Source organism: Melospiza melodia, chromosome 5, assembly GCF_035770615.1.
Source record: "Melospiza melodia melodia isolate bMelMel2 chromosome 5, bMelMel2.pri, whole genome shotgun sequence".
In the NCBI taxonomy this organism is placed as follows: Eukaryota; Metazoa; Chordata; class Aves; order Passeriformes; family Passerellidae; genus Melospiza; species Melospiza melodia.
The window spans coordinates 85,881,695-85,902,898 of NC_086198.1; the positions used below are offsets into that span (position 1 = coordinate 85,881,695).

Consider the following 21,204-nt stretch of genomic DNA (forward strand, 5'->3'; position numbering starts at 1 on the left):
TCCTGATGAAGGTATCTTGTGGCTGATATACAATTTCCCAATTAAATGTTCTTTAGGGAAGCTAATCTTGTTTGTTATGATTCCTGGAGTGTACTAGTTTAGAGGTTGGGCTTGAAAGAAGGGAAGAAATGCTTTTAAAGTTTGTTACAAAGTTAGCCTGTGCTCCAGTTGGCAATTAAGTTTTTCCACATTTCTATTAGTTTACTCATCTGAATATTTGGGTTCCATTTCCTTTTGTTTATTGATTATTACAGGATTGTCAGAAGTGTTGTCATGTTTGTGACATTAGTTTTATCCTTTTCAGATGTCTGTTAAAATGTTGACAAAACAACTGTGGATTATTTTTACAACAGTAATCAAATAATCAGAGCAGTAGAAAAAATACCATTTTAATGAGAGTGAAATGGTTGTTTGTAGTTTAGAATTTTATGCTACATTTATTGTTTAAACCTATAAGTCAAATAATTCTCTGGGAAAAAAAATTGTTTTCTTACTGTTAAATACTTCCAGTGTAGGTGAAATGAAATATGCTAACTTTTGTTAATGTTGTAGATATATTGCATTAAGGAGCCTAATTTTTTATTTTTTTATTAAATGACCTGTTTTTGGAGTATGACTCTGATGCTGAGTTGTCTTTGTGTATTAGGATCAAAAATTGATGGTTCTCCAGTAGCTGATTGATTTTTTTTTTCCAGATGGTTAGAATAAGGAGTTTTCTTTTGGGAAAAACTTACGTGGACAGGGGGAAAAAAAGTGTTTGAAATTAAAAAGCAGTAGCTGAAGAATGTAATATGCAAATCCTGCATTGTGTTTGAATGGGCATCACATGGGCACTCAAACTTTGAGGTAAAGCTTAAGGCTCTTTTGCAGTCAGTGTTACCTGAATGAGAAGGGTGGTTATTTTTTTTTTCCTGTGAAAACTGTATGCCTGAGCTTAAGTTTTGGTACACAAGTTTATGCAGTGTTGGAATGGAATAGTAGGAATTTCCTGCAGCAGTTTTGGGGGGCAGGCAGAGTTTGTTGTGCTTTGTTGTTGGCAGCATGTGGCACCCTCGTGCTGCTGCCTCACAAGGAGCGTTTGCATTGAACTCGTGCAGGGTGACAGGGTGACAGGCTGGGCTGTGCAGGGTGACAGGCTGGGCTGTGCAGGGTGACAGGCTGGGCTGGGCAGGGTGACAGGCTGGGCTGGGCAGGGTGACAGGGTGACAGGGTGAGCTGTGCAGTGTGACAGGCTGGGCTGTGCAGTGTGACAGGCTGGGCTGTGCAGGGTGACAGGGTGACAGGCTGGGCTGTGCAGGGTGACAGGCTGGGCTGTGCAGGGTGACAGGCTGGGCTGGGCAGGGTGACAGGCTGGGCTGTGCAGGGTGACAGGCTGGGCTGGGCAGGGTGACAGGCTGGGCTGGGCAGTGTGACAGGCTGGGCTGTGCAGGGTGACAGGGTGAGCTGTGCAGTGTGACAGGCTGGGGCTGTGCAGGGTGACAGGGTGACAGGCTGGGCTGGGCAGGGTGACAGGGTGAGCTGTGCAGGGTGACAGGCTGAACTGGGCAGTGTGACAGGCTGGGCTGGGCAGTGTGACAGGCTGGGCTGTGCAGGGTGACAGGGTGAGCTGGGCAGTGTGACAGGCTGGGCTGTGCAGGGGGACACGCTGGGCTGTGCAGTGTGACAGGGTGAGCTGGGCAGTGTCACAGGCTGGGCTGTGCAGGGTGACAGGGTGACAGGCTGGGCTGTGCAGGGTGACAGGGTGAGCTGGGCAGTGTGACAGGCTGGGCTGTGCAGTGTGACAGGCTGGACTGTGCAGGGTGACAGGCTGGGCTGTGCAGGGTGACAGGCTGGGCTGTGCAGGGTGACAGGCTGGGCTGTGCAGGGTGACAGGGTGAGCTGGGCAGTGTGACAGGGTGAGCTGGGCAGTGTCACAGGCTGGGCTGTGCAGGGTGACAGGCTGGGCTGTGCAGGGTGACAGGCTGGGCTGTGCAGTGTGACAGGCTGGGCTGTGCAGGGTGACAGGGTGAGCTGGGCAGTGTCACAGGCTGGGCTGTGCAGGGTGACAGGGTGAGCTGGGCAGTGTGACAGGGTGAGCTGTGCAGGGTGACAGGCTGGGCTGTGCAGGGTGACAGGCTGGGCTGGGCAGTGTCACAGGCTGGGCTGTGCAGGGTGACAGGCTGGGCAGTGTGACAGGCTGGACTGGGCAGGGTGACAGGCTGGGCTGTGCAGTGTGACAGGCTGGGCTGGGCAGTGTCACAGGCTGGACTGGGCAGGGTGACAGGCTGGGCTGGGCAGTGTCACAGGCTGGGCTGTGCAGTGTGACAGGCTGGACTGGGCAGGGTGACAGGCTGGGCTGTGCAGGGTGACAGGGTGAGCTGGGCAGTGTCACAGGCTGGGCTGTGCAGGGTGACAGGGTGACAGGCTGGGCTGTGCAGGGTGACAGGCTGGGCTGTGCAGGGTGACAGGCTGAGCTGGGCAGGGTGACAGGCTGGGCTGTGCAGGGTGACAGGCTGGACTGGGCAGGGTGACAGGCTGGGCTGTGCAGGGTGACAGGCTGGGCAGTGTGACAGGCTGAACTGGGCAGTGTCAGAGCCAGATACAGGGAGAAAGTGAGCAGCAACATCAGACAAGTAACTTGGGAGGAGTTACTATTCACAACTACTGTTTCAAAGTGGATAATTTATGGCTGGGATTATAGGATAGTATTTTTGGGGTTTTGTGGAGTATTTTTGGTTTTGGTTGGGAACAATGTAGGGAAATATCTTTTTAAGATTACAAAATTAATGAAAATGCTTCTTTAATTATATTTTGAGTGCAAACCACTTGTTTCTAAATAATTGTTATACTGCAAAAATACCTGTAGGCATCCATTAGCTTGAAAATTGCCCTGCTAGGTCTAATAAAGCTATATGACAGAGAAAATCTCTGGTGCCATGAACTTAATTTTGTAATTTTACAGTGACATAAAGTATGCAGTGGTGTCTTCTTAGGAGCCTGGGACAACCTGATCTTTAAAATACTAGAATCCAACTCAGAAATAACAGATGGAAATCATAAATAGCAAGCATTGTCTTAAGTACTTGATTACCAGTTAAAACCTCTGTAATAGCAGTATGCAATATAGCATTTGGATTATTTTTCTAACATGTTGAGAAGCCTTGGAAAAGACAAAAATACTTTGAGTAGGCTTCTTGCTGGTATGATCCTGGTTTTCCATAGGCATTGCACAGTAGAAAATTGTTTTAGTCACATTTCTAAGTAACAAGCTATTCAAGTTCCATGTCTGAATTAGTCATCCTGGAGTTCAGTGGTTATGAGGGGTGTCCTGACCCAGAATGCTCAATGATTTAAGGGTGAGGGAAGACTCATGAGATCTGTGGTGGCACAGGAGAATGTTTGGCATGAGTGCTGTGAATTTTAGGGCAGTAGTGTAGATGTGACAGCCATCTGGTCATTTTGTTTCTTTGTTTTTAATGAGAAATATGAAAAAAACTTGGAGGAGGTTTTTGAAAGAGGGTGCTGCTTCATGGAGCTCTCCCAACCCCAAGGGCAAGAGAAAAGAAGTTCAGAGGTGAAAATAGAACAGTTCACCAGAATTTTAACCTCATCTACATCCTGATTAGTAATTTTAGAATGAGGACCTTGACCAGTGAGGGTCTTGAAATAGAGAGTGAAGTGGATGCTGCTCAGGAAGTGAGATGGGGAAGGACTTGTGTGGTCTGGCTGTAGGCTAAAAGTGTGGAGAGAGGAATGTTCATAAGGATCAATCCTGGATCTTGAAAGATGAGGAAGATTTCCTCACTATTTCACCTGCGAACTTCTGTGGTCACATGATAGAATTTCAGCTACTAGAGGGAAATCTTAGTGATGTGTTGGCATTGCTAGGATCCCAACAGCAGGTTATTTCTAGGACCTCTAGAGGACAAGCCAGGTTGGAGAGCTAATGCTTAGTTAAGTTCAGGACTTGCAGTAGTGGGAAGGAGACTGAGGCAGTGGTGGAATGAATGTGACCTGTGTGTTTGTGCTGAGACTGAGCTGATTGTGAGGCAGCAGTGTGGGGAAAGAGACTCAGGCTGGGGTGTTGACTTGGACAAGCACAGGAGAGAGGGAGTAGGAAAAATATTTCTGATTCATGGTTGAATCTGAATCCTGGCCCTGGACTGAGTGAAGACAATTGGAAAGGGATGCAAGAGCAGAGCCTAGGAAGTGATTAATAAAATAATACAGGTGAATGAGGAGGCTCCTTCAGGAGGATGCACTGAAGGAACAGAGTGGTAAGGGATGAGTCATGAGAGCAGCAATGCCAAGGGAATGAGGGAGAGTTATTTCTGGAAAAGAAACATTGCTGGTAGTCTGGGTGATTGACAGGCCAAGGAAGAGAACAAATACGTGTTGATTCTGGTCATCATAGAGTTAGGCTGCAGGAGGTGTTAGAATGCTTTCAGTGAGGTTTAAGGAGTGGAAACAGGATGATGTAGACTATAGGACTAGAGTTCATGGATGAGTTCTTCAGGCTACAGTTTTTACTGTCACTGAAGGTTTTAACAGTGCTCATTAAGATTTGAGTAGTAGTATAACTACAGCTATTGTGTTGTGCATGTGCACCTGATGAGTGTTAAAGATTGGGAAAAACTTGTTCACAATCAAATGAGTAGATGGCTTTGTGTGACTAACATTTAAATTGTTATCAAGGAGCAAGAGCAGTCAAGTCAGACTATTGGGAAATCCTTGTGAGCAATATATTCTTGGAGGAGTCTTCTGAAATGCTGGCAAATACTCTTTTTAACCTTTTAACCTTCTGCTTTCAGTAGAAGCGATTTTATGGAGTTGAAGTCTTAATTTGGATTTTATTTGCTTTTGCTGTGTATTCACTGTGTTAAGTAGCTCTTTGTTGTTTGACTTATTCTGGTTGATACAGAGCACAAAGAAAGTTTGAAAATAATCTTTCTATAGCTTGATTTCTCCAGAAATAATCTGTAGACTGTTGTATTTGGCATAGTATGTGTGTGCTTGCTACAGCCAATTAAAAGGCAATATCCTTTGCTGATATCTCTTTGCAAAAATAGTTCTCTTTAAAGTATTGTTCTGTACTATGAATTGCATAGTGATCATGGGTTTGTGAATGAGAGTGAGTTTTTTCCCTCTGATTTGCTAATTTCTGTTTTGCAGTAGTAACTTATTTTAGGACTATTTTTCATTATTTTGAACTCCACTTTCTGTGTTTAAAAAAACTGTGAAAAGAAGAGCAAGTAGCCTGTAGGTGTGTATAAAGTCTTTCTAAAAGACTTGTGGTGCCTTCAGAGGCAAAGATTTTGAGGAAAGGTTTTATAGTTGCTAATTCATTGTTGGTGAAGATTACAGTTATGGTGCAGTGCATGCCTGTTCTGTGCTGTGTTTGGTTTTAGATAAACTTGAAAAGATAGGTTGTCATTTGAATTTTTAAAATGCATATTTAATACAAACAAGTATTCTCTTATGCAGTTTGTTAGAATCTCTGGGATGAAGAATGTAGTTTATGCACAGTATTGGTTTGACATTTGGAGACCAAATAATGCTGGCAGAATTCTGAAGTTTCAGGACATCAATTTTCTGTGTTCATAATACTTGCAAATTCTTCCTAAATTCTTTGGATGGTAATTGCAAGCAAATTATTAACTGAACTATATGGCAATAATGTGCTGAAATATTGCTTGAAAGAGCATTTCACAGGGAAGGTGTATTTTAAGTGTTGGGGTTTTTTTAATTTATTATTTCAATGTTTCTAAACATTGAACAATTGTGTATGCTGGCTTTTATAGAATTACTTATTTTCTTCTTTATGTACAGGTGAAAAAGAGAAAAAAATAAATGTCACTAGCTGTATTGTCAGGTGAAATCTTAATTCTGTTGACAAAAGTGGATATGCCTTTTAAGTGTATGGTATTTCAAGGCAGTTTTATAAGTATAAATTATATTCTTGATCTCAGTGAACTTCCATTATTTTTATGTGGAAATGCTTAAAGCATTATAATGTCATACACTTCATCCTTACCTTGAAATAATTGTATTAATTAACAATTAAGATGATATATGGTGAGGAAATAATATAGAATTATGGTTATCTTTTATAATGTAAAAATTCAGAAAAGGAAACAGCCAATACATTTCATTGAAGAAGGAATTGTTAATATAAGCAGTTTCCATATCTCTGTATTCTTACTGAGTCTTGGAAAAGTAAGGGCTAAACTTAGAGTTTCTCATTTCCTGGGGTTCTACTTATGTGGTGTTCTTTACTTATATTTTGTGTATGTATTTTGTGGTTGCTACCTTTTACAAAAAGAATGAAGTAACCTTTCCAAACTGTGGAAACACTTTTGTCACCTTTGCTGTGTCACATCACAGCCATTTTTCAGAGCCTGTTTACACTGTTAAAATAATTTCATTTTCCAAAAAATGCTTCATGCTCTTCAACTGCACTTTAGTTATCCAGAGGGTGGCATATGGCCATGTATCTTCTTGCTCTTATGCTTGTAAATGTATAAACTACATATTTGTGGTGGCAAATTTTTTACCAAGAAAGAAAAGAATGCAAGAGTTTCAGTATGTACCATGTGAGAAGTCTCTTGATTGTGCTTGCAGATTTCAATCCTTACAACAGACAGACTATTATTTTATATGTGTAATAGATTCTAATATTATGTATTTATTACAATTCTATATAAAATGTAAAATAAAGAGAGATTAAGATAAACACTGATTTTTAAAATTTTTTTTTAAAGCTTGACTGATCTGTAAAATTTTATTTTAATATAAAATTGCTATCATGTTTTACTGTTTAATTAATAAGATTTTTTAGTGAATGACATGCTGCTGGGACATGATTTGTTCTCTCTAAAGCAGCCTGTACACTTCAGTCGACAGCACGTGTCTTCAGGAAGCTTGTGAGGCTGTTTTGAGGATGTCTTTTTATGTTGAAAAGTCTTGAAACATTTGTGCTGAATTGAAGTATGTATTTCCATTGTTATTTAAACTGAGAGTGATCACCTGCAGAGTGATCTTGGCTGGTTAGGGGGCTGGGCAATCACCAGGTGTGAAATTTAACAAGGGTGAGTGCCAGGGATGGGGCAGCTGTGGATGTGCATAGCCTGGGATGGGGCTGGAAAGGGACCTGGGGGTCCTGGCTGGCAGAGCGTTGATCCTGAGCCAGCAGTGCCCTGGCAGCCAGGAGGGCCAGCCCTGTCCTGGGGGGCAGCAGGCACAGCAGGGCCAGCTGGGCAAGGGAGGGATTGTCCTGCTCTGCTCTGCGCTGGGACAGCCTCACCTCCAGGGCTGGGGCAGTTCTGGGCACCACAGTGTAAGAGAGATGGAGAGCTTTAGAGAGCATCCAGAGGAGCACTGTGAAGGTGCTGAAGGGTCTGGAGGAGAAGTCATTTGAGGAAAGACTGAGATCAGCTGTCTTAGTCTGGAGGAGACCAGGAGGAGACCTCATCACAGCCTAGAGCTTTCTCACAGGAGGAAGCAGAGGGGCAGGCACTGATCTCTTCTCTGGTGACCACTGACAGGACAAAAGGAAATGGCCTGTGTTTATGTCAGGAGAGGTTTGGGTTGGACATTAGGAAGAGGCTCCCCAGGGAAGTGGTCACAGCACCAAGCCTGACAGAGCTCAAGGAGCATCTGGACAGCACACGGTGTGTATCTGGGGGAGTCCTGCACAGGGCTGGGAACTGGGCTTGATGATCCTGGTGGATCCCTTCCAGCTTAGGGTGTTCTATGACTCTAAAGTTGTTTACATGCTTCACTTGGAAAACATGAAGACCTTACAGTGGTTGTGGTTATAACTTTTCTTCATTTGTTTCTTATTCAGGAGCAAGAGTTTATCTCCATTTTGTTGTCCTGCATGACTAGTTTGTATGCCGTGGTATTTCATCAGTGCATTGAAAATCCACAACACTTTCTCAAATAGGCAACAAGCTCTGTTGGCAACTAATAATTTTTAGTGGCTCTGTGTGAGATCATACCTGGTTCTTCATTTAATTTTTCTACTTCTCCTAGGTTAAAGATATATACTGCAATGGATCCTAGTTGGCATTTTGGTTATTAATGTAATTTCTTATAGTTATTTGAGTGGAGGAATGAATACCTAAATTTTTTCCTTTATGAGTACAGACAAATATAGACATTTTTCTGAATGTGCCATAAAAAATGTCCTTCTGCTTTTATTCTTGGTAACATTGCTTGGTCTGTAGGAAGTTTCATCTGCACTTTGTTTTTTTCAAAGCCATACTTGTGGCATATTTTAGTGTGTGGTGTTTTGGGAGATTACCAGGAAAAGTTGGTATCGAAATGAAACTTGATCAGGCTGCTGTGAAATTCAGAATTTTCCAAGCCTAAAGAGGGAATTGAATTGTGCAGAATACTGGTTCCTGATTTTTGCCGAACCATAGAAACTGCACGGAATAAAAGATACTCTTCAGAAAATATCCTGCTTCCTTTTCCTGGCAGCTCTTATTTTTACTCTGTAATGTAATTTTGTCTGGGAGCAGTGGCAGAGGGTCTTGCAGACAGTGTTTGCAAGTTGCAAATTGTGGATTAGGAGCTACCAGTGTAGAAAATAAGGTTAAAGTTGTTTGTTTAGCAGAAGAATTTGTGAAACTAAGCTTTTCTCAGTTATGGATTACAGGGGAGGTTGTCTTGGTAAGGGATGTTAGTGCTTTCAGTGTGATCTTATATAAAGGGAGCTTCAAAATGAAGGTCTAGAGTCTTGGAGGTGCTTGTGCACACTCTGAGATTATGCCATTGTGGAAGAGTTCTAAGGCCGGGCAGAATAAATAACAATTAGCCTTACTCAGTTATTGTTGTTCCAGCCGTCTGCGTAAAAGCTCCTCATGTCCTGAACGTGAAAAAACAAGCACAAAACCCCAGTGACTTGCCAAGGTCAGACAGATTCTGTGGAGAAGTGGAAACAGAATTACTATCTCCTGCCTCTGTTCTTGTACTTGGTGTAGTTATGGGCTGTCTGCTGGGTTTTGACAGGTGACATCATGTTGTCTCTCCCAACTGCGGCCGTGAAAGCTGGTCAGGAGAAATCAGACTTCCTTAGGTTTTTCATCTGCATAACAGAAAGGTATGGTAAATCAGACTTGAGTGACTGTATGCATCATTAATGTGTTCTGGCTAGAGTGGGTGATAATAGAGTGGGCACTGGAGAGGTGCTGCTCTTACACAGTTGAGACAAACACTGTGGTTAGGGCTCGACCACTAGATAAATGTGCCACGTAATAAAATGAGCTGGTGCTGCGCTGTGCTGTTGCCATGTCTTTATACTGCAGGAGAAATTGCTCTGCATAGGTACTTATTTTCAAAATTGAAAATATTTCACTACTTTCCAAATCAGCTCTGGTTTCAGTGGTGAGTGTCAGAATTCAGGAAAGAAAAGGCTTTGGTGAGAGACTGCAGTAATTCTGCATGTGTGTGCTTCTTTTCATGCTTAGTTTTGTAGTAGATAAATATGACGACTAGTAAAATCCTCAGTAATGTAATATCTTCCAGAAGTTGTGGAGATATATCAAAACTATTTTGGACATGTCCTTTTGTCCAAGTATTTTTTTGGCCAAATTCTTTTATTCTGCTGTTCAGTACTTCTTTGTCAGCATTGAGTCCTCGGGTGTTGTTGGTTTGGTGTAGTTTGTTGGGGGTTTGTTTGGTTTTGTGGTTGGTTGGTTGGGGTTTTGTTTGTGTTGTTTTTGTTTGTGTGTGGGGTTTTTGTTTATTTTTTAAAATTTACTTTTGCATTCCAGTTTTTTTTTATTTGCTATTGTGTGGTTGGTGTTGCTTTTTGTTTGTTTATGTGCGCGTTACAATTTTCTCACTAAGTCACAGAGAGCAGTTAACCAAAATAAGTATTTGGGATAAGGCTTCCTCTTTGTGAGAGGCTTGTAACACTCCTGATGTATTGTGACAAATTGTTTTAGTCAGCACAGATGATACTGAGATGGAATTCTGATCACAAGATAGAAGCTCAAGGGATCTTTGTGTAAGTACTAAAGTTACAAGAGTGCCTTCCTCTGTTAATTGTTTTGCTGTTGATTATGGAGGTAAGGTGTCTCTTAGTTTGTAAGAGTGATAGAAGAATGTGTTAAACAGAGAGAAAAAATCAGGCAGTTCTCTAGGGCTAAAGCAAATTTCTTGCTCCAAGAGTCACCTAAAGGAGGAAAGGCATGAAAACCTATTCTGATAATCTGTTTTAATTAATAATATAGATGTTGGCTGGGCTCATGTTCAGTTTTGATAATACAGTAAATAAGATTAGTGTTCCCAGTGCTTACGTTTAGATAGCAGCACTCTCAAAATACCAAGAACTGTGTTAAAACAAACGTGAAAACTATGCCAAAACAAACATCAGAACTTACTGCTTTTTTTGCCCTTTTTTTTTTGCAATGGGCAAAATACCTGTATTTCACAACAGTTAGCAGGCAAAACAAAACAGTCGTTATGAAACAACGTTTAAAAAGGTTGTACTGAGTTTTACTCCCAGTCAGCTTGTTGAAGTGATAAATCGTACTTGAGATGTAGCAAAGGAAAAGCAGAGCAGGCCTTTACAGTCAGCTGTGATTGCTGAAGACTCCTCGAAAGTGTAGGGCAGCTTTTGTTACTGGCCCCCTTGTGCTCTAAGGGCAGCTGTCATTCTTTTTGGCTTGCTGCATCTGCCTGTGGCTTTTGAGGCTGCAGCAAACAGAGGGTGACCTCAGAAGATGTGCTCAGGGTACCTCTCAGGATGGAGTATGAAGCCAGTCCTTGAATGTAGCCTGAATTTCCACATGGAAATAAAATATAGAAGAAGAAAAGCTCTAGGCATATCCCTTCTTTTTCTAATGTTTCTGGATTCCGTGGTTTTTGTGGAAAAAAATCTTGACTTGTTTTGTTTGTTAAATACTTAGTAAATAATCAAAAAACTGAACTGACCTTCCTGCCTTAATGTCTCACCATATTGCTGGATGGCACTTCGAGTTAGCAGTAGACTGGTTAGACTTGTCAGTTTGCATAGTCATGAAAGTAGCATTGCATCAGGTTAAATTTAAAAGTTTATCTTTCTCAGTTTGACCAGTTCTCTAAAAAAACCTGAACCATAAGCGACAGACCTATGTTTGCCAGAAGGTATTAGGCAGTGATGAATATTATATCTGTAGAGATAAGAGACTTCTTCACTTACTGAAAGTTTCCCTCTGTCATTAGGATTCAAATTGTGGATATTGTTGTTGGAAGTACTCAGCAGATTTTGCTGGTGACACTTGAGATATTTTCTTTGTTGTGTTCAGTATTCTCCTGCTTAATGGCCCTGATTGTAGAACAGTTTTTTCAGTAATGAAATTAGATTTTTAAGAAGAAAAATACTATTCTGCCATTACACAAATTGCATTCCTAGCTAATATTTTATTTTTTTGGTTTGACATTAGTTGAAAAAGATGTATAGCTACAGCTTTACATTCCTTTTCTCTGATTCAGTTTTATATCTGGTCAATTCTGCTTCCTCTTGTTACATATATAAAACATATTGAAATAACAGAGAGTATTGTATTTTGCTTAGTCATTTTCAGTTGTGCCCTCTCCTGAATTTTGTGGGCAGCCCTCAATTAGTTTTGCTTCTGGATTTCCTTTTTTTTTTTTCCTCTCTTTAATTATTTTTAATGGAGTAGCACACCAGAATACTTTCCCTGGGTTGTTTGTTTTTTTTTTTTTCTGTGAAGTTTCTGTGTAAGCCCCATTGTCTTTGTTCCTGGGCAATCCATGCTCACTTAGGTTTGTCCAGAGCAGTACTTTCAGACTGCTGCCCAACAGTGTTGTTGCTTTTTTCCCCTATATTTTGCTGTTACTAGCCCTAAGGCTTGTGGTGTACTTAGAGCATCACCACAACCATTATCTACAGAGCAGTCACTGTTGCTACTCAGCTAGTGTGATAATCTAACAGCTGTGTGTTTTAAATCAAATCCGAACCCTATTCCTTACTTTTGGGAACTTGAAACTTCACTTTGTCACTGTCTTGGATCATGAGAGGGGATGTCTAATAAGTACTTGTATGCACCTTGTCTCCCCCCTTAACAACTGATGAGGAGTGGAGAGAAAATAAAATCTAAAGAATTCAAGAACCTGAGATATCTCATATAACAAAAGACAAAACATTGATACAGAGGGAGAAGCTTAAAATTTAAGTTATACTGGTAAAGACATAGAAGGATCCAGTGTTACTATACTATTTACTATAACTAAAATTTAAGTTATACTGGTAAAGCCAGAGAAGGATCCAGTGTTACTATACTATTTACTATAACTAAAATTTAAGTTATACTGGTAAAGCCAGAGAAGGATCCAGTGTTGCTGTTGTGAAGGCAGGAAATATATTTTGGGAGGGGGAAGAAGGCATAGTGAAGGATTATTTTATTTTGGAGGAGTTTTGGGTTTTGCTTCTTTCTTTTGAAATGTTTCAATCCTCTTCACGTATTGGAAGCTACTGCTATTTTTTTATCCTTTTGCCACTCCAAAGAGAATGGATAAAATAGAACTTGGAGTGAATACAGACTGTAGTGTGTTGCTGGTGGCTTTGGAGGGTGTATATTGAAAGCTGTGAAGAAGCAGGACAGTTTGTTCTTACTCACATGGTATATTTCTAAAGCAACAGAACAGGGAGAAAGGATTGTTTTGGAAGTGGTGAAAGCAAACAAAGTGAAGCTGGGACCAGGTTAAATTCTGTAAGTAAGCATTGCCCGAAAAGTGGTGGGTGCGTGTCTGTGTATATAGATACACTTGAAAGTGTTTGTTAGGTAACTTTAGTACACAACTTGGATTTATATTTACTATACAGTTTCTTCTAACATAAGATGGGTCAAAAGAGCATGTGTGACACTCTGCATAAAATAGTAACTTTTCTTTTTGTCTGGTTCAGTGGTTGAATGCAAGCATTTGATTTGCTTTTCTTAGTACCTTTTCAGAACCCTACAGAAATGTTATCATACCAGGGTGTCTTAATATAGGTTAAAAATTACCAGTTTGATCAGGATAGTTTTCTTACACTTGTGGTTCTCATAATAGAAGGCATTTTTATTAGTGATACACATCCTGATGTTGTCTGATCTTGCTTAAAAAAAAAAAATATTTGAAAGATTACTATACAGATATTCTGGAAGTAGATGTGTAACAATGGTGCACTTTTTCTTCCAACAGTGAGCCTCAGTTTACTTTTGCTGATTAAACAGCTCACGTAGGCCTTTGTCTAAAGCATTTTCACCACTTCATTTTGGAACAAAATTTAGAAAGTCAAACAGGCATATCCTTTGGATATCAGAATTGAATAATTGTTCCAGCCAGCAAGGCTAATGTGTGCAGCCTTGCTCCTTTGGTTAAAGATTTTTTCATTTGGTAAAAGAAATCTTCAAACTCAGACTTGCAGCACTGGTCCATAGTTGGAGAAACAGGAAGCAAACACTTTAAGCATTGTCCCAGATCACCATTGCTCTTTCAGTCTGTGGCGTCTTCCTTCTTTTCAGCTGCTTTCTTAATTTCTTTCTTGGAAGCCAAAAGTAGCTTCATGCAGTTTTCCTAAGAGTTGAGTCATTTATCAGCTTCTCCTTTGCCAAATAATCTGTAATGGAATCCACTACATTTTTTTCTGCCTGAGGCTGTTTATTACATTGTCCACTTGCTTTTGACTTGTCTCAGTCCTTCTGATTGCTTATTCTCTCTGTTTCCTGCAGTGTTGTAGTTAATTGTGGCTGTTAGAAACACCTTGAGGACTCTAAGTTCCAAGTGCCCTAGGTCTTGGCACAGTGTCCTGTAAGTTAACCTGTATTCACCTGTCACAAAAGCTGCTTGCAAGCTGTTGGGTGGCATGCAGGTCCAGGGGGGCCTTTAAACAGGGCTCTAGTATGCCTTAAAGGGTGAACTCTGGTTTTCTTCATAAAACCAGCTCTCTGTACTCCTTGTGTTTTGGGAATGGTGTGCTAAATGTTGGGTATACTTTAGGTTTGTCCCAAGGTGTGCTGGCATAGCCAACCAGATCTTACAATTAGTAAAAGGATGATAGCTGAAAAGCTGTTGGGTTGAAAAACAGTGCCTGTCATGGCACTGATCATGTAGTTAATGAAGATTTATTTCCTAAAGGGCGTTGTGCTTTGCAGTTGCCAGTCTCTTGGGGAAAACTGGAAAATCCTTTCATTTTTAAAAAAGCCCAAGAAACTAACTTGATCCAGAAAACTCAGCAGTACCATTCCTTTGCTGCCCTCCCCTCCTCCCAGAAAAATTACCAATAGAGATTTGTTATGTTTTCCTCTAAAGTTTGTGGCTAATTTTATTAATAAGCATTTGTGTTATCATGCCACACTTGCCAGCTGGTTTCTGTGTGTACCTTCAGATAGCAGTGGCATTCTGTCCCAGCACTTTGGTCAGTGGTGAGCAGCTGTGGCTGCTGAGCTGGGTGATTTGCAGGCTCTTCCAGTGTCACTCCTGTATGAACCTGCATTTACTGCTCTGTTAAAACTGAATTTTGATTCTGGGGTGGGATGACTCTTTGAGGCTGATCATATTGATGATGTGAAGTTGCCTTGGGATTTCCTTGCCCTGAACTGAAGAGAGTCACAGACAGGAGAAGCTTGAGGTGAGGTAACATTTAGGCTTGTATGGTTCTTACTCTTCTTCAGCTGTCCCTTAATCCTGCTGCTGGAAAGGGAGAAGTGGATTGCTGGAGCCTTGGCCTGAATGAGAATAACCTGTGCATCCCCTAGCAGTGGGAGCAGAAGGCCTTGCACACCTCAGTGGGTTGTCTTCACTCTGTCCTTCTTCCTCATCTTTGCCTCACTTTGTAACAGCAAAAGGGAATGGGGAGAAATGGATGGATGCTGATCTGGGGCTGGGGAACAGAATGAACTCTGAGGGTAGATAATGATGTATGTATCTCTGTGTGGAGACAATCATCTCTTGAATTTTCTACTGCTGCAAAGACATTGAAGAAATTTTGGAGTTAGGAAAAGTAGGTTTTGCTATCTCAGTGTTAAAGTTTTTATCTGATTATTTATGTTTTTATTTATTGGGGTACAGAAACATTGAGTGGCTTCTCTGTTTTACATGTGTTCTTTTATTTAGCTGTAGGGAAGTTGTTCTTTCTCCTCCCCCCAAGGGAGTTTCCTGTGTGTATGGAAAAATAAAAAACAGAAGCGAAAAATACCTCAGGCTTCCAAACCTGAGGCTCACATTTCACTTCTCCCACCACCTTTCTTGTCACACAGGCAGTCCAGCAGTCCTTCCCCTACCCACAGCAATGCCCTCTGTGTGGAGAGCTACACACTGGCATAGCAAATGTGATAGCTAACGTGGCACACCAAATTATTACAGCAACCTGTGAACCACCAGGGAAATTAAAAAGTTTACACGGTGCTTCACTTCTCTGGGGTTTATCTTTAACTTGCCAGAACATTTTATTAGGCTTTTTCAGGCTAGTAAATATAACATAACTTTGATACCTGTTCCAAGAGGTTTACAGTTATAAATAAATTTGGTATGCAACTCATGGGATTTTTTTGTTCAAAAGTCCACTTAGGGCAGGGGCCCTAAAATTTTTTGTAACTCGACAGTTAAGTTGCATTTCATCAATGCGTTACTGTCACTAGAAGTTCTGGAGATGCCCTGTTTACAATCTGACTACAGAGCAAATGGTTTCTCTATTTCTTATGCCTAGGTGAGCAGTATGTAGATAACATATTGTATTCAATATGAATGCTGTCTTCACAGTATTTGATCTTTCCCACAACTATGTAAGATAATTTAAGCACTTTCAAACTTGTATTCTGAATTTCCTTCATTTGTTTAGACTGCATTTTGTGTATGTTCTCTTGTCATGTGACAGGTTTGTGGGTTTTTAGCCTCTTAAGTTGTTCTATGAATGGTAGGACTAAAGAACTTCTGTATCCTGTACACTTGTGCCTTGTATGGTGAGGGAGGTTTATGGAACAGTACCACAAACTCCTTCATCCCTAATGGACAAAGTGTAGTGCTGATATATCAAATGGCATATGCAAAGGAATCAGCTGTGAAACAGTAATTTCCAAATTCTGCTTTGTCTTTTTTGGTGACATTGGCAATGTCTGTCCAGCTTCCAGTTTTCATAAAACTCATAGCAACTTAACTTAATTTTCTTTTAAAGCTCATTTCTTCTTTTGAAACTTAGTTAAAACAGATTTATGGGCTCCTAAGGTATTGCGAGGGTGGCTAATCAATTTATTAATTGTAATAATACAGTACTAAGCCTGCTCTGTGGACAGAGTGTGCCATATTTTTCAGAGTTCATGCAGTGAAGAAAAGATACCATTTCTCTAAAATGGTGAAGCCTAAGTGTTAACTTCTAATATAGGTTATCCCTTGATTTTTTTCTGATGGGATTTTTTTCTTTTTTTTTCATTTATCTGGGCTGCGTGGCTATCTGCATATTTTCATTCTATAGTTCAGGTTATCTCTCTGACTGTCGAACTTTAATGATTGCATTTGTCAATTTTTTCTTCTGCTTTGGAGAGTTCAGACTGCCCTGTTGAAGCAGCAGTGGGCAGAATTTCAGGAAGGAGATCTCTCTATGGACTGGCATGTTTCACACACTGCATACTTGGTAGTCCTGTGTTGGTTTACACTTGGCAGGGTTGGTAGCTGCTAACTGAAATGACAGATTTGGTTGTTTAGTGCTTCAAGACATTTCTGACAATTTACATTCCCTTCTGGTCTGAATGTTCTTGGGAGGATGAGACAATGTTTTGAAAAGAGGTTGGGTTCAGAGCTCAGCAGTTGGGAGCCTTCACGAGAGTGCTTAGGCACACTTTTCATGCTGTAAAATCCTTGCAAAAAAATTGTGCCAGCACAGGCGTTATTCTGGGAAACTCGAGTTGTAGCAGTCACAGGTTCAACATCATGCAGAAGTTAAGTGCTGGGGGGTAGATTTTTGTAAAAAACTACTGGTTTCTTAAATATTTAGAATACCTACATTGAGTAAAGTTTGTCTCAGGACAGCATTCTTGTTTTCAGATTGGCTTCATGGTTTATAGTGTACCTCATTAGGATGCAGGGAGAAGTTTTACCAGTAATTTGCATCTGTGTGGAGTTTAAACTTGACAAACCCGAAAAGCAAGCCTCCTTGAATTAGGTATGATTCACACAATTTCCATTTTAAAAAATGGACAATAATAACTGCTTTGCATTTGTGTTCTTGAGATTTTTTTTCTTATGAAAAATGCTGCATAAAAGCTGTTAGGGCACAATAGGAGCATGTGTGACTATGTAAGAGACCTGTAATACCAGAAAAAAGGATGATAAGGTGTTAGCTTGCTGACATTCCAGCCATGTAATCTAATCTTTTCATATGGTTATTGTAAATGTACTGTGATAAGGAGGAGTAAAAGTTTATTATTGCAGTGTCTGTTTAATTATCTTGTACAGGGATCATTGACCCAGTTACCATAACAGTTGTTAAAAGTATTATCATGTTTGATGGTAGGCATTGTGGAGATTATATTTCTCTTTGCAATTTGTTTCCAAATATTTTAGTTTTACAGTTAGAACTAGCAATAAGTAGAAGGAGCTTCTAGCTTATAAAATTTAAACAGAAATATAGTTTTTGTTGTACTTACCTATTTTTGCCCCTCTCCTTCAAGCATTTTTTAAATGGCAGGATGAATTTCTGTCTTTACTGTATTGGAATGCTCTATTAATTATTGCTGGGACTGTAGCTGTAGTATAACTTACTATCTTAGAAACTTGGAATTTAACTGTAAATTAATTCAACAACAGTGACAAAAAGTCCAAAGCTTTTGAATCTTTTAAAACAACTGTTCTTCTTAAAACACAAGTTTGTAAACTGTGATGGAATATTACCAAATTTTGCTGTCTGTGCAAGTTATGTCAGTTTAAAGGTTTAAGAATAATTTGCTTATATTAAATGCTTCCCAGTTAGAGACCTTCAGCACAGTGCCAGGGAAAAGGCCAACAGTGGAGAAGGCCTCCAACTGATTTAGTTGTCTTAGAAAGTTAGAAAAGAGCCTTCTAATTCTCATTCTTTTCTGAGATGTGTTTATTGCTGCTGTTTTTATATTCATGGGATGATGTATTCATAAACTTAATTACGAAACAATACACTTGAGATTGATTAATTCTAGGATACTGACAGCTCATTTTACAGCTGCACCCAGTTAATGTTAGTGTAACCATGTAATTCCTGGGTGATGCAAGAAAGCATCTGATATCTAGGAAACCCTATAATTTTGTAACACAGGTTGGTGCCAAACACAGCTTTGTTAAAAGGTTTATGTATGCACCGGTTTTGTGTCATTTTAATCTACTGAGGAGATACATTTTATTTACCAGTTTGGAAATTACTGTTGGCATGGCAGCCTACTTAGGTGCTGATAATCTATTCTCTGCTTGCATACTGATACAATTTTTGAATTGTTTTACAAATCTAGAATCAATGGGTGAGACATAGTTCAGAGAAATAAGCTTATAGAACTCTAGCAGTGTACTTTTATTGACTATAAGGAGCTGCTTCCATATTGCATTTTGAAGGCTCAGAGGAGGAAGAAAGGGAATGAAAGGAGAGGGTACATACTGTAATGACACTGTGTTTAAAAAAAGAAATTATATTGCATAAAAAAGTTGACTGAAAATGACTGAGTTGCCAGAGGAGGGAGATGATAGGGAATTGTCCCCATTTCTTAGAGGTGTGTTTTAGAAGTGTGAGAATACAGTAAAGATACTTAAAAATGGCTCTTGAAATTGCTTTGGAGGGCTAGGCACTGCTGTCAGAGCTTACAGTTCCTAAAACAAGACCAGTAGAGGGAATATATGAACTGGTTTTTGTTGGCCTTTTGCTATTATTGTTATTATTATTAACATTATTTACAGTATTTACAATAATATTAAATGGATCTAAATTGGAGGTGGGGTGTACCAGGTTTCTAACAGTGCCCTGCTACCAAAGAAGGTGCTCATGTTCTCCTGAGTGTGCCTGTGGGTGGTGCTGGCATTCACTGGCTTTGTGACTGAATCAGTGAAGCCTTTCCCCTTTCCATCTCTGGCCTCCCCAGAAATATAGATTATTTTCTGGATTACTGATTTGAATTATCTTTGGAAAGGTCTGACAAGTGCTGGAATTTGGTGTTTGAGGGTAGGTCAGTGCAGCTGGGGGAAGCTGGCAGGCAAGACCCATTTGGCAGTGACAGATCATCTCAGCTGCCTCTGAAGGCACAGTCCAGCTGTGAACTGGAGCAGCTGGGATACAGGCACGTTTGCTTGCCCTGACCTAGCAGGGAGGTGGGAAAGGCATTTGAGACAGTGGTGACTTAAACTGTCAGCAAGACTTGTCACAGTTCCTCTCCTTAAACCTTAGAGATGCCAGTTTGCTTAGCTGTCATTTTGCATTAAGTTCTGACTGTGCTTGGGCTGAGAGTCTTACACGTATCCCAAGCTAAACTTTGACTAAGAATGTTAGTCTCTCGGTGAGATCTTTTTTTGCTTAAGTTCTTGCATTTTGCAAGTCATTTTCCATAATGGATTCCTCCGTGTGTTCTCTTGTGTTATAGTTCTTTCCCATGAGAGTTACAGGCTTGCTTAGCTGCTCCTGTAATCTTTTTTGCTTCTGTTGAAGTTGAGTTTGCTGAGGTGACCAAACAGCTTTCTGCAACCAACATGACTGTCGCAAACATTTTTTCACAGAAATCCTTTCTTTCAGCTTTCTGTGTCTTCTGGAAGGCTGAGGCCTCAGAAGAGAACATAAACAATTATTATCAGCTGCTGGGGAATGCAACAGGGGCACCTATTTTGATTGGTGTTTGGTTCATGTTCTATGTTTATACTTAAGGGCCAATCACCAGTGCAAGCCAGGGGACTGAGTCCTTGAACACAACTTTGTTATAGATTCTTTCTATCTATTCTTAGCCTAGCCTAGCTGCTCTGCAAGCCTCTCTCTATATTATATTAGTATAGTAATAATGTATTATATATCATAACTTAATAAATTCAGCCTTCTGATTCAAGATACAAGATTCACCGTCTCTCTCTCACCAGCTGCGACCCACTCAGGCGCGGTAATACATGACTGGTTTCCCTGTCTCCTGCTTCTCTCCTGCTTGCCCATGTGTTAGTGGTGTTTAGTGTGTTAGTGTAGCCAGACTGATGGACTGAGTTAGCTCCTTTTGAAGGTCTGAGCACCACAGGTGGTGCAGGGCAAGTGAGTTGAGGAGCTTGGAGCAGGGACAGTAAGCCCCTTAGAGACAGCTTAGGCCATTCTCCTTGTTTTTCTGCTCATAGTTGCTGTGGCAATAAAGCTCCTTTGTTTATGAGGGTATAGGGTAAGGAAAAGGACATGGAAGAGTGATTATCCTATTACTCTAATAGAGTGGTGGTTAGAGGCTTTGAAGCTGACCAATGACTGCACCAATCAAGAACCTGTTATCTCCTAAAGAGGTTTTCCAGAGACTTCCTATTTGCCTTCATGGTTAGTGAGGTTAGTCTGGCTTTTTGAGAATCTTCTGCCTTTCAAATTTAATATGGTTCCTTACCACTTCCTTATAAAATCATTCCCAACTTCTCCTCTTACATATTTTTGGTGTTGCAGTGAATGGTGGTGGTTCAGAGAAAACAATGAACCTTAACTTTTTTCCTTCTTTTTATTCACTTTCTTTAAAGTTATCTTCTGCACAGAATATCTGCTTATCTTCTAGTTAAGGATGGAAATTATATTTACAGAGGAGAAACTGTTCTTTGAACACTGCAGACATTCAGTCACTGAAATGAAGGTTGAACAAATCCTTAGGTACTATACTATAGTGCTGGGTTCCTATATTGGCAGTAAAGTGGTTGAAAAATTCTCCTCTTATTTCTAATTTGTGGCCTTTTTTTCAAATAATCAGGCAACAGAGATAATAATCAGTACACTTAGTAGTTTTTCCCTCATGCTTCTAAAAAAATTTCTTCAGACTAAATCTTATGTGCAGTTATGGGCCTGTAGTAACTCTAAAAAGCACTGATTTGGTACTCAAGAGCTCTGTTCTTGCCATATTTAGAAATTTAATTTTTTAATGGGTAACTGCTTGTTTTTAAGGACTTGCTGATACTTAAATGATGGTCTGGTAAGGGATATAAAATCACTTTCTTCGGAAATAAGAGTCAAGATTGCTTGTGAAGTGTGTATTCAAAGGTGATGTGCAAAGTGAGATCCCAAGG

At 40.4% G+C, this 21,204-nt stretch overlaps 1 protein-coding gene across 2 annotated transcripts in view; it reads left to right on the forward strand.

Moving 5' to 3' along the window:
- Positions 1-21,204, forward strand: part of RBPJ (recombination signal binding protein for immunoglobulin kappa J region) — a 59,713-nt gene that overhangs the window by 1,470 nt on the left and 37,039 nt on the right. Inside the window, exon 1 of one of the 2 annotated variants that reach the window (XM_063157748.1) lies at positions 8,995-9,085. The exons of the other annotated variant lie outside the window; for it this stretch is intronic. Within the exon in view, the coding sequence (XP_063013818.1) occupies positions 9,003-9,085 (83 nt within the window). The 5' untranslated portion in view covers positions 8,995-9,002. Of the gene's footprint in view, positions 1-8,994; positions 9,086-21,204 lie in introns of those variants that run through there. 2 annotated transcript variants of the gene reach the window in all.